Source organism: Arachis hypogaea, chromosome 10, assembly GCF_003086295.3.
Source record: "Arachis hypogaea cultivar Tifrunner chromosome 10, arahy.Tifrunner.gnm2.J5K5, whole genome shotgun sequence".
In the NCBI taxonomy this organism is placed as follows: domain Eukaryota; kingdom Viridiplantae; phylum Streptophyta; class Magnoliopsida; order Fabales; family Fabaceae; genus Arachis; species Arachis hypogaea.
Genome location: NC_092045.1, coordinates 113,698,046 through 113,710,520, shown reverse-complemented (window position 1 = coordinate 113,710,520; position 12,475 = coordinate 113,698,046). Strand labels below are relative to the sequence as shown.

General features: G+C 37.3%; 2 protein-coding genes across 2 annotated transcripts; both read left to right on the top strand.

Annotated features, from left to right (window-relative positions):
* Nucleotides 1-3,471: 3,471 nt before the first annotated feature.
* On the top strand, nt 3,472-7,233 carry LOC112716787 (mitochondrial import receptor subunit TOM20). The gene is made up of 6 exons (XM_025768785.3): nt 3,472-3,733; nt 3,915-3,993; nt 4,193-4,362; nt 4,459-4,506; nt 5,539-5,634; nt 6,864-7,233. The coding sequence occupies exons 1-6, from the start codon at nt 3,635-3,637 to the stop codon at nt 6,996-6,998; spliced, it is 627 nt and encodes a 208-aa protein (XP_025624570.1). The 5' UTR covers nt 3,472-3,634; the 3' UTR covers nt 6,999-7,233.
* Nucleotides 7,234-8,706: 1,473 nt separating this feature from the next.
* Nucleotides 8,707-11,289, top strand: LOC112718372 (uncharacterized). The gene is made up of 3 exons (XM_072204037.1): nt 8,707-9,481; nt 9,597-9,684; nt 9,777-11,289. Exon 3 carries the CDS (start codon nt 9,786-9,788, stop codon nt 10,743-10,745), a length of 960 nt encoding a protein of 319 aa, XP_072060138.1. The 5' UTR covers nt 8,707-9,481; nt 9,597-9,684; nt 9,777-9,785; the 3' UTR covers nt 10,746-11,289.
* Nucleotides 11,290-12,475: the final 1,186 nt, after the last annotated feature.

The following is a 12,475-nucleotide window of genomic DNA, read 5'->3' as shown; positions in this document are numbered from 1 at the left end:
TTTTTTATATTTTTAATATTAACATATCAATAATAATATTTTAAAATATTATAGTAATATAAATGGGGAGTTTTTATTGGCGCTCATACATTGAATTTAAGAATTTATTTGTTTAGGTGTCACCACTAGAAATTTTTAAAATTTTATTTATAAATTAATAAATTATAGATTATTTGGTTAGGTTGTTACGTTTTAAATTTTAAAAAACACTTCGTTAGGTTGTTAGGTATTTAGTTTTTAATATTATTGAACTATTTTAAAAAAATTATTTATAAATTAAAAATTATTTGTTTATATTGTTGTTTTTTAAATTTTAAATTGTAGTTACATTTTATTTATGAAATCCATTCTATTGACAATATTACTTTTTAAAAAAAATTACTAATAATAAGTTTATATTTATTTTATCTGCAAATTTAATCATAAAAAAATTTTTAAATTTTGTTTTTAATTTTAAATTATTTGTTTAGGTTATTTTGCTTAGGTTGTTATTTTTTTATTTTAAATTAAATACATTTTCTTAAGTTGTTAATATGTAGTTTTTAATATTATTGAACTAATTTAAAAAATTTATTTATAAATTATTTACTTAGATTATTTTTTTAAAAATTTTAAATTATAGTATACAAAAAAATTGTGGTTATAATTTTTTCAAAAATTAGAAACTAATTTCATATTTTTAAAGTTTTCATCATTCAAATTAAAAATCAGTGTTTTAAGTAGTTGTATTTTAATTTTGTTCACACGTCAAAGTGTTTTAAATAGTTTATATTTTAAAACGGTTAATATGTCAATTTGTTAGAAACTAACTTCATTCTTTTAAATTGTGATTATAATTTTTTGAAGAGTTAAAAGCTAACTTAATTGGTTTAAATCGTTTTTTTCGTGAAAACTAAATTTCAAAAACGTTTTAAATAGTTAGTTATTGAAATCAAAGTCAATAAGATTCAGAAAACTTTAATTATGAGTTCACTATAAAAGTATGGATTAGAGATACATCATACAACAACTCATTGCTCAATACAATTAATTATTTAAAATTTTTCTATCTTTTTTTAATGGCAGTTCATGTTCAAAAAATTTGTTGAGATTAATCCTACAGTTGAAAATTTGTGTGTACTTATACGAGTGATAAGGTTATGGACACTACCATGCTACGAAAATTTTCCATTGTCATACTCAATTGAGATGGTTTGATTCGATGAAGACGTGAGTTTCCTACCAATTTTTAAATAATATTAAATTTATATTATTCATATTTTAAATGTGTTTGTTTATCTCTATTTAATTGTTCTTTGATTTTTGTTTATCAATTCTAAGAAGAAAAAATACACGTCTCAATTAAGAAGGCTCTTGCGTCTCGATTCGTAAATTCGCTAAAAGAAGAAAGATCTTATCTATCATATAAGATATTTTCGTGTTGGACTCAATATGGGTAACTTTAATACTACACATCATGAATATGCGGTTAATTTACACTGACGTACCGATGTGCACATATTCCCAGAATCGTCAAGGATTCCAGATTTAACTTTTGTGAATTTTGATACTCTCAATGCTCCTGGGTTCGATGACACCTATCTAGTTGGTAAGTTTATTGTTTTAGAAAACGTATAATTCGTTAATAAATTTATTCATTTCATTGATAATTTTGGTTTTTATATCTTTTTCTTAACAAACTCACAAATTTTATTGCTTGAATTCTCTAATGAGATTGCGGATAATGGTGAATCCAAACTGTTGAAACATACTATTATACCGTACCAACCAAGCGACTATCCTCAGAGTCGGAAGATTCGGGAGTGAAAGGAGATACCTCAACTTGCAAGAAGATCAAGATTGAAAATGAAATTAAAAATTTGGATGCAAATATATTGTAATCCCTTTTTAGAGTCTATTTAATAGAATAATGTCAAACATATGCTTGTTTTGGTGAAAACATTATTTTTTCTTGAGTTGTTATTTTTTTTTGTTCTTTTCTATTTTTAGGTTTAAAATTAGAATTTTTTTAATATAAATTGAAGTTATTTGATTATTATTTGTGGTTTTATTTTTCGATTCGATTTACATCATTGATATTTTGTTAATTTTTAATTTTAGTATTTAATGTCATAAAATTTAAAATTTCTCATATAAATTATTGTTGATACAATTAAGTTAGTTATTAATTTTTAATGTGTACTTATTTAAAAAAATCTAATTCTATTTTTTAATTAAAGTACTATGTTTAAAATTTAAAATATAATTCTTTTAAATTTTTAAGTAAGCAAATGTGTTTAAGAATATTTTTTAAAAATTTATATAATTTATAAGCAAATATGCTAACTACAAAAGATTATATTAAATTAAATAAAATTATCAATTTTAATAAAATTGAGCTTATTTATACTATTAAGAAAAAAAAGTAATTTGACATTTCTCTATACTTAATTATGTTTTTCAATGTTGTCTTTATAGTCTTTATGTTTATAACAATCTTTATAACAATACAAATAGGAAGCTCTTATGCTAAACCAAGTTGGGTTGGTCTAGTAGTTAGCTCATTAATCCGCTTAAGCAAGTGTCGTGGGTTCGAATCTCGCCTTGTACATGTAGCAACTCATTGGCCAGCGACAAACCCTTAAATGGAGCTCAGACCGCGACGGATTAGTCTTTAACCAGAGCTCAGACCGCGACGGATTAGTCCTTGACCTGCTGGGTTGGGGGATACCGTGGGAAACCAAAAAAGGAACCGAATACAAATGGGAAGATTTTTTACTGACGTGGTGCTCATATGTTGAGTTTCGAGATTATTTGTCTAAATATCGTTATTAGAAATTTTTGTAATTTTATTTATAAATTAATAGATTATTTAGTTAGATTGTTAGATAATAATAAGGATTTAGTTTTTGAGTTTATCAGCAGGGTAGTTACATATTTAAATCTTAATATTATTGAACTAATTTAAAAAAATTAATATATAAATTATTGGATTAGGTTGTTAGATATCAATAAGGATTTAGTTTTCGAGTTTATTAGCAAGGTAGTTAGATATTTAAATCTGAATATTATTGAATTAATTTAAACAAAATTATTTATAAATTATTTCAAAATTAGAACGGTTGCTGAATAATAAAATCAATAATTTAAAAATAATAACAAAACAATAAAAAGCAAGTAGTAGTAAGAAACAAAGTTGAAAACAAAATAATAAGAGCTTAAATTTAAAAACGGAAACAAAACGTCATTTTAAAACAAAATAAACAATAAAAAATTAAATTTAAAAGAAGTTGTTATTTTTAAATTTAAGTTATTTATTTAAATTATTTTATTTAAATTGTTATTTTTTTTAGTTTTAAGTTATTTTATTTATGTGGTTATTTTTTAAATTTTAAGTTATTTACTTAGTTTATTATTTTTTAAATATTAATAATTAATTAATAATTAAAAAAAATAAATTTGGATGATCTCTATTTTTTTTCTACTTTTCTCTCTCTTGAAAAATAATAAATAAACAAAAACAGACGAGAGCAACAGGAATCTTTCCCTTACTTGGTTGTGACTTCACCACATACACGCACATAAGTCACTGAAAAACCCAAAACCCTAACTAAGCAAGTACAAAACACAAGTGCGAGACAGAGAGAGAGGCGCCATGGATTTGCAGCAGAACGAGTTCGATCGCCTTTTGTTCTTCGAGCATGCCCGTAAAACCGCCGAAGCTGAATACGCCAAGAACCCTCTCGATGCCGACGTCAGTTGTTCTCTTCTTCGTCTTCTTAATTTTCAATATTTTTCTGTTAATTAAAACTTTGAAATGTCTTTTATGTGTTTATTTAGACGTGGTTGCAATTCTTCTGATAATTAAGGACCGTAAGTTATATGAAAAAAAAATTGTCTCCTTTAGTGTGTTTATCATCTGATAATATGTGTAGAACTTGACAAGATGGGGCGGAGCTTTGTTAGAGTTGTCACAATTTCAGACCTTTCCCGAAACTAAGAAGATGACCGAAGGTGAATTCTTTGCTCATTTTTTTGACGAATAAATGATTTTTTTTTTCGCGATTACATGATCGAATCAAAGTATATCCGTCTAACTCATGTTACTTTGCTACAACTAGATTTTTTTTTTCCAATTGAATTTGTAAATGATAAGAATGTGGTTTGGACCTTTGTATTGAACTTTGATTATGGATGTCTCGCTTGGATGCAGATGCTATTTCGAAGTTGGAGGAGGCTCTTGTGGTTAATCCAAAGAAGCATGATACTCTCTGGTGCCTGGGAAATGCTCACACCTCTCAAGCATTCTTAATTCCTGACCGTGATGAAGCGAAAGTTTATTTCGATAAGGCAGCTGAGTACTTCCAGCAAGCTGTTGATGAGGTCCGTTCTTTGTTCGGTTAACTTTACTATGTGATTGGGGAGTAATGTGCTTATGAAAATGATTTGAATAATGAAGGTTTTCCATTGTCTATATAGGATCCTAGCAATGAACTATACCACAAATCATTGGAAGTGGCTGCCAAGGTATTCACCGCATTATAATATTTTGTTTATGTTTCTATTTTATCTGCTTTACTTGTTGGAAGTGTCACGAAGTTCAATAATAGTTATCCAGTTCTCCTGTGTTTGAAGAAAAAGACCCTTTACAGATGCCCACATGGTACTGGGTCAAGATACCACAACCCCCAGTCTTGGCTTCTTTGTTTAGACTCCCATCAACATTGACTTTAACCCAACCATCTTCTACGATAAGTCACTGAGAAAGTTGTCATACCCTTCCTGACCGATGAAGCCTGGATTTCGCAGCAAGTTTGAAAACGTAGCATAGTGCTAAACATATCCATTGGCTTCTCTTGAAAGATGAACTCATTTCTGCGCCTTCAATTCCACCATAGATTAGCTATAAAGAGTGTGTTTGAAGATTTGATTTTTTTTCTCTTGCATCTCAGTTTTGTTATTTTCAATAATTTTTTTTCCATCCATTTATAATATCTGAATGCATCATATTACATCAATGGTGCATCTATAATCCTGGAGAGCGAATACTCATATATTGAGTGCTGTGGTTTGTTTGCCTAACTTTCAAACAAACCAAGTTGCTGTTGAATCTTGTAAAATGATCCTGAAATCTGCAGTTATCCATGATAGTATGAGACTGTGTGTTGACTTTTGGATTATCGATACCTCTGTAAAGACATGCCTGACTCATGAATCTTAGGTCCTCAACATATTCAATTTAAATCATATAGGACACAGTGGTCGATTGAGAATATGTATACTGGTAGAATACTGCAATGCTTTCTTTTTAATACATGTTTTGGGTCGAGGATTGGGTCTCTTCATCTGGTTCACAAAGTAATTGAGTTATTGTTTGAGGTGCTCCTTGTTGGATTTCTCCCAGCTTTCCGTGCTTTTGGAGGTTAATTATTTTTTTTTATTTGTATGTTATCTTTCTTGGTGATGTGTGTTTATCCTTTTCATTAATAACATGCTCATGTAAAATTCTCTGGTTGGCTGATTACTGGATCACTTCAATAACTAACATCTTTTTTCAAGGCTCCTGAGCTGCATGTAGAAATCCATAAGCATGGTGGCTTTGCTCAGCAGCAGTCAACTGGATCAACTGGAGCTTCTACTTCTGCTGGTACTAAGGTAAATGATTAGAAGTTTCCATGGGCTGATATTCTGTATTAGCATTTGGTACTCAATGCAAATCTATGATTTCTTGACTTATTGCACACATATATTGTAATGTGTTAAATGGAATTTCCCCCCTTTTTTGTTTTCATATTTTTGAAACTGAGATTTAATAACTTAAATTCAAATGTTCTTTTGTATATGAAATTATTCTCTGATGGTAAGGATGTATGTGTAGCCTTTTTTGTGGGCTGTTAAGGGAGCTACTGTTTGGCCTTTATTGCCCCTCTTTCTTGAAAATTGGTGTTTCCCAAGTCTTGATTTCATCATATGATAAATTCATTTCTTATTGGAAGAAGAGGAACCGTGTCTTAAGTGTATAGAATGATGTGAGAACTGGTAGCAGTATGAGTAGGACAGAACAGTAGCAGCAGAATATATAGTTGAAATAAGTAAGCTAGTGAAGATATGGTAGAGAATTAGAGAAGGAATGGAGGTAGAAGCAAAGGAGCTGAATTACCTCTGTGCGTGTCTTATTGAATATAAGAAAATGCGACAGGAAGATACGAGTATCATTTGAGAGGCTATCACTCCCCTAATGGTCCTGTTCCATCCAAAATTTTGAACGAATTCTCTGTCAATCTTGTCTCCTCTCTTCAACTAAAACTGATTTTCCCTTCCTAGTCTCGTTCACTTCCTTTGGGTCCATAACAACCGAGTTCATGGGTTCTATACATGACTCCACCAAATTTATCTTGATTTTATATGGATTGTGGTTCCCTCATTAGCGTATTTGTGGCCTGTGGGTTTGAGATAGATTGGATTAATGACCTTGTGAATGTGCAACCTGAAAGGGAAATATATGTTTATTTATTAATTTTATTATTCATTTATTAAAATGACTATCTCCGATCAATGTCACAAAAATGTAACAACCTTTACATTTGTTTTTGACTACTTAACATGATCCTCCTCTTTTTGTCCAAGCTTGGGACTAACTATTTACATTTTCCATTATTTATATAAATAAGTAACTAATCTTCTATTAACTCAGCTCTTGACTTTCTTCTAAATCCAAATCTGTTTTCTGCCTGGACCTTAGAATTTGCTTATTTCTTAAAACCTGCATGATGTCTTAATTCGTGTGGTACGTGAATTCAAGAAAGTATGCTAATCTGTTTTTAAACTCTCCTTCATATATGATTGTTACTCATTTGTCGCCTAATTTGTTTATTTTATTTTAGACTCAGAAGAAAAAGAAGAGCAGTGATCTGAAGTATGACATATTTGGATGGATTATTCTGGCTGTTGGCATTGTTGCATGGGTGGGGTTTGCGAAGTCGAACTTGCCTCCTCCCCCACCACCGCCTCCACGATGAGGGTGTAGTGATTTGAGTGAGATCTGATGCGTTATTTATCGGAGATTCCCATTAGAATTGGATCATGGCCTATTATTTAATTTTTGACAGTAGCAATGTTTTTTTTTTTTAATCTGTATAACCGTTTCCATATTCCATCATATGAATTTTTATGAGTCTGCTAGAGTTGATTAGCTAGCTAAATATGTCAGGCTCAGATCGTTCTATAGTAATTCCAAATCCATATTTCTACCAAGTTCTTGCAAAACCCTCATTTTTAAGGAGAGCTGTTGCAAAACCTTCGTGTTATAGCAATTTTAATTTTAACTTTATCTTATTTTTTAGATGGCATAACATTTTTGTCGCTGTGAAATTAATTCGACACATCAAGAACAAAACTAACAATTATTATATAACAACTCACTACTCACGTTATGGAAGTAGAGGTGAAAACATGTTATCATTGTCGATACTGGATTTCCTCCCCTCTTGGGTCAAATTTGGATTATCATCATGAGGAAAATGCTGGGCTAAAAAGATAAAGCAATAATTTATCGACTTATGAAATCTGCTATATCATAAATGGGAGTTTTACCATGGGTTAAAGTCCTGATTGGAAAAACAGTTTAGTTAAGTTATTTTTGAAAAAATAAAGGGCAAAAAACCCTAATAAGCCAAGGGAAGTTGGAATTTACCTAAATAAGTCAAAGTGAAATTCGTTTCGGCAATGAGCTAAGACCTATTTTTATGTAATTCGAACCAGCATGGTTCGAATTGTATTCCTTAGTAAATCGAACCAGCCCCATTCGAATTAAGGTGAGAGAATGATGCAAGTAATTCGAACCAAGGAGGTTCAAACTCTAATCCAACATAATTCGAACTAGCCTAGTTCGAATTATGGCGAAGAGTGCAACGTGAGTAAGTCGAACCAACCTGCTTCGAACTTCCCTTGGTGTGGCTCCTTAATAATTCGAACCAACCTGGTTCGAATTAGTAGTGATTCGGCTATTTAAGGAGTTCGAAGCAGCCTCATTCGAACCATTCTTCCTTTCCCCTACCCCACCAAATCTCAGAGAAAACGACACAGATCCTCTCCGACGAAGACCTGAACGGTATACTCTGCTAATGGGGGACGATCCGGCACGGTTATATCGCTTGGACGGAGTTGCTCATATAGCCGGGGTCATCAACAACGAGGTTAGTACGGAAATAAGTTCGACCTAGTGGTATATGTGACTTAGTGGTTTTGCATGCGGGTTAGGTGGTGGATTAGTTGGTGGTTTATCTAGGTGGTTTATGTTAGTGGTTTATGTTAGTGGTTTATGTCGGTGGTCTACGTTAGTGGTTTATGTTAGTGGTTTATTTTAGTGGTTTATGTTAGTGGTTTACGTTGGTGGTTTACGTTGGTGGTTTACGTTAGTGGTTTATGTTAGTGGTTTATGTTATTGGTTATGTTAGTTGTTTCATGTAAGTGGTTTATGTTAGCTGTTTTATGTTAGTGGTTTGTGGTAGTTGTTTTATGCTAGCTGTTTTATGTTAATGGTTTTTCGTTAGCCGTTTTATGTTAGTGTTTCTATTTACGTTGTTTTATGTTAGCGGTTTAGTTGTGCTTTCTATGGGTTTGTTTTGCATATGGCTTTTGTTCATGCATTTTTATGCGTTTTAATTTAGTATATTGTTTGGTTGATGATTTATCGTGTTGGTTATGTTTGTCGTTGGTTATTAAGCTGGTTCTAACAATGCGGTTGATTTCATGCACAGCCTCAGCGATACATCAGGAGCATGCGGCGGCAGCAGGGCATGCGACTCGATAACAGATACGTTCCGTACTTGCAGATGGTCGGTCTATACCATCTTACAAGGCTGAACGACAGATAGTTCCGGTTAGACGAGGCCCTTGTCAGTGCATTCGTCGAGCGATGGCGTCCGGAAACGCACACGTTTCACATGCCGTTCGGAGAGTGCACGATCACACTCCAGGACGTGGCATACCAGCTGGGTTTGTCAGTGGACGGGCGTTACGTGAGCGGGTGCCTATCAGAGTTCCAGATATACATCCAGGGTGGCCGTCCAGCCTGGGTGTGGTTCCAGGAGTTGCTCGGAGTGATACCTCCTCCTAGCCAGGTTCAGAAGTACGCAGTGAACTGCAGCTGGTTTCAAGAGACTTTTGGTGAGTGCCCTAAGGGAGCCGATGAGGAGACTGTGCGCCGATATGCCCGTGCGTACATCATGATGTTGTTGGGCATGCAGCTGTTTACGGACAAGTCCGGGAACCGCATTCACATCAGATGGCTTTCGTACGTAGCTAGGCTGGAGGAGATGGGTACCTACAGCTAGGCTTCTGCAGCACTGGCATGGTTGTACCGGTGCATGTGCCGAGTGGCGAACAGACATGTCGTCAAGTTAGCGGGCCCACCTAAGCTACTTCAGTCTTGGATCTTTTGGCGCTTTCCTCGGTTTAGGCTTGTAGGGTATGAGACGTTCAGCTGGCCATTGGCCTCGAGGTACTCTACTACGCCTTCTCTATTTCAATTTAACATACATAACTCCGTGTTCATTAAAAGTGTATCACATACTCTAAACACATATTTCAGTAGATGTAACACGTGTATGGTGCAGGTGGTCAGGTTACAACCCTTCCGGGAGCGAGAAGGGTCCTAGAGTGCAGATGTGGAGGCTCAGGATAGACCGGTTACAGGACAGGGAGGTGAGTATGCTGCTTAATAAGTTTCTTTATTTAATCAAACTTTTCGAGTTGGGTCCAATAGTTGCCCTGACGATGGAGAGTTCTTTGTGTAGTTTATATGAATGCCGTACAGTAGCCCCGACGTACTTCAGGTTGTGCATCTAGAGGTTTTGGAGCCTCGGCATATGGCGTTGTGGCGCTCTGTGACCGCGCTGATCTACTTTGCCGTCATAGAGTGGCATCAGATAGATCGGGTTCTTCCGCAGTTCGGAGGGGTGCAGCCCCGTCCGCATCCCGCCCTGAACATCGACTTTCTGATGTCGAAGGACGGGAGAGGCGGCGATCGATGGTTCCCGTACCATTTGCAGAAGTGGCATCTCCATTGGGACTCTCGTGCGGACAGTGTGCTGAGGTTCGATGTTGTTGCCGACCCCGGACCATCGCATGAGTTCCTGGAGTGGTGGTGTCAGCATGGGAAGAGGTTCTTGTCTCCGGAGATGCACCTGGGGGATCTGAGAGCCGTTCCGATTCCAGCTGCGGCCTCACAGCGGGGTCCTGGGCGAGTTCCTGACATGGATCGTCCTGAGAACGTGTCGGACAGGCGGCAGGTTGAGAGGAGAGCTAGTGTGGGGACACGGCGGAGCCAGCGTGAGTGGAGGTGGCCAGATCATGCTATGGATGATGATGACGACGCCGGTCCCGTTAGAAGCGGACTACGAGGCCAGGGAGGTAGGGCGAGGGGGCGTGCTGCTGCGGACCACCCTGGTCCTGACCGTGACGACGACGACGACGATCAGCATGGGCCCGTTGGCAGGGATGGTGCAGGGGCTATTGCAGTTGCTGGTGCTAGTACACACCATGGCGGTCATGGAGGTGAGTGGTATGGGTCAGGGATGGGTGACGGGGCTGACACCGGTGTCGCTGGACTTGGATCGGGACCTCTTGGACATTACTTCGTTGGTGTACCAACCGATGACCAGCCTGAGCAGGGGGTACCCCTTAGGTTATTCCGGGATCACAGTGGTCAGACTTCCTTGGGTCAGATACGCTTGATGCGGACTTCGGGGGTCCACACTTTCTAGAGGAGATTACCGCCATCATGCAGGAGGACGTCACTCCCGGCAGGCATGGCCAGACCTCAGGCACGCATGCACCGTTAGATGTTGATCTGAACGAGCCTCCTACCTCATCCGCTGCTGACCACTTTGGTCTGGGAGGTACCCCACCATCCGCCTACACCGCTGCATCAGAGTCTGTGGCTGGGCCGTCTGCGGCACCCCTCCATGTTACGCCACCTGCACAGCCTGCCCCACATGAGGATGCGGATGACATCGAGGATGAGGAGCCGTTTATCCGCAGAGGTCAGAGGGCACGGGTAGCCCGTCGTTGTGGTACTGGCTCGCATCTGTTTAGATGATTCATTTTTCATGTATTTTGTTCCTTAGGGTTCAATCATGTATGATAGCCATATGTACTTTTGTTGTTATTTTAGAGTTGTTTTCCTATGTTATTTGGTCATCGTAATGTACTTTGAAACCTGCTGTTTATTTAGTGGGACAGTGACTATTTATAATCATTGAATCATGTAACAGTTTAATGTTTACATTTACTTATTAAATTTTGCAATTATGGGACTTGTAGCAATACTCAAAGTGAAACACAACATATTGATTACTAGATGTAACAATCACAGTATAATGTAGAAAGATCAACCAATTACATAAGAGCTCAAACATAACATCTAACAGGAAAACTTAAATATAGTAACTACTAACACTAACAAGATGCCAACTAATGGTCCCCTGTGTGAGACGATCCTCCAACCTGTGGGCAACTACGTCGTGTGTGTCCGGGTTGGCGACAGAGGTCGCACCTCTTTGTCCGGTTCGGATCTGCCTCATCCATGTTCGTCCGTATCCTAGTGGATCTAGGACGACCCTCTCTCGCACGCCTCTTGTCAGGGTCCGGAATCACCGTTGGCTCGTCGTAAGGTGGCCAGAAGCCCTCCGGGATTGGAGGTGTGAATCCCATCTGATACACACTGAATACCGAACTAATCTGATAGACGCTGTGAACGTAAGATGTCTAGGTAACCCGTGAGTAGGCACAGCATGCAAGTGCATGCTGACACGGGAAATGAAGCGCCTGGAAGTACCCGCATTCACATGTCCGAGAGGCAAGTGATACTCTGTAAGTACCCAACGAGAAAGAACCAGTCGGAGTGGTCTCTACTACAGTGAACTCGGAGTTATCCCGGTCATACAAAGTCACCGTGAAGTACCTGGCCGTCTTCAAGTTGGCCTCAATAGACTTCACCAAATGCTGACTGAATTGTTGTCCGGTTCCCATCTGGGCCTCAGCCTCTCTCCCCTTGCGAACAAAGAGTTCCACAAGCCTACCATATGTTGCCTTCACCAGTGAGGCTGCAGGGAGATTTCTGACACCCTTGAGGATTGAGTTCACACACTCGGAGATATTCGTCGTCATGTGACCGAATCTCCGCCCCTCATCACGATGCTGAGTCCACAAGGAATAATCAATCCGGTTCACCCACTCGCACATCGCCGGGTCTTCAGACCGCATAATATCAAACCGGTAATCAAATTCAACCTCGGTCTTCGCATACGCCGCATTAACTAGAAGCCTCCGTGCGTCTTTGCCCTTGAAGGTAAGGGCAAAATTAGCCGCTACGTGTCGAATGCAGAATGCACGGTACGCTGATGGAGGTAACCAACCTCCATCAGGAGCCTCAAGCGCGGCCTTGATGCCGTTATACCTGTCCGATATAACCAGCAGACCCGACTGTGGTGTC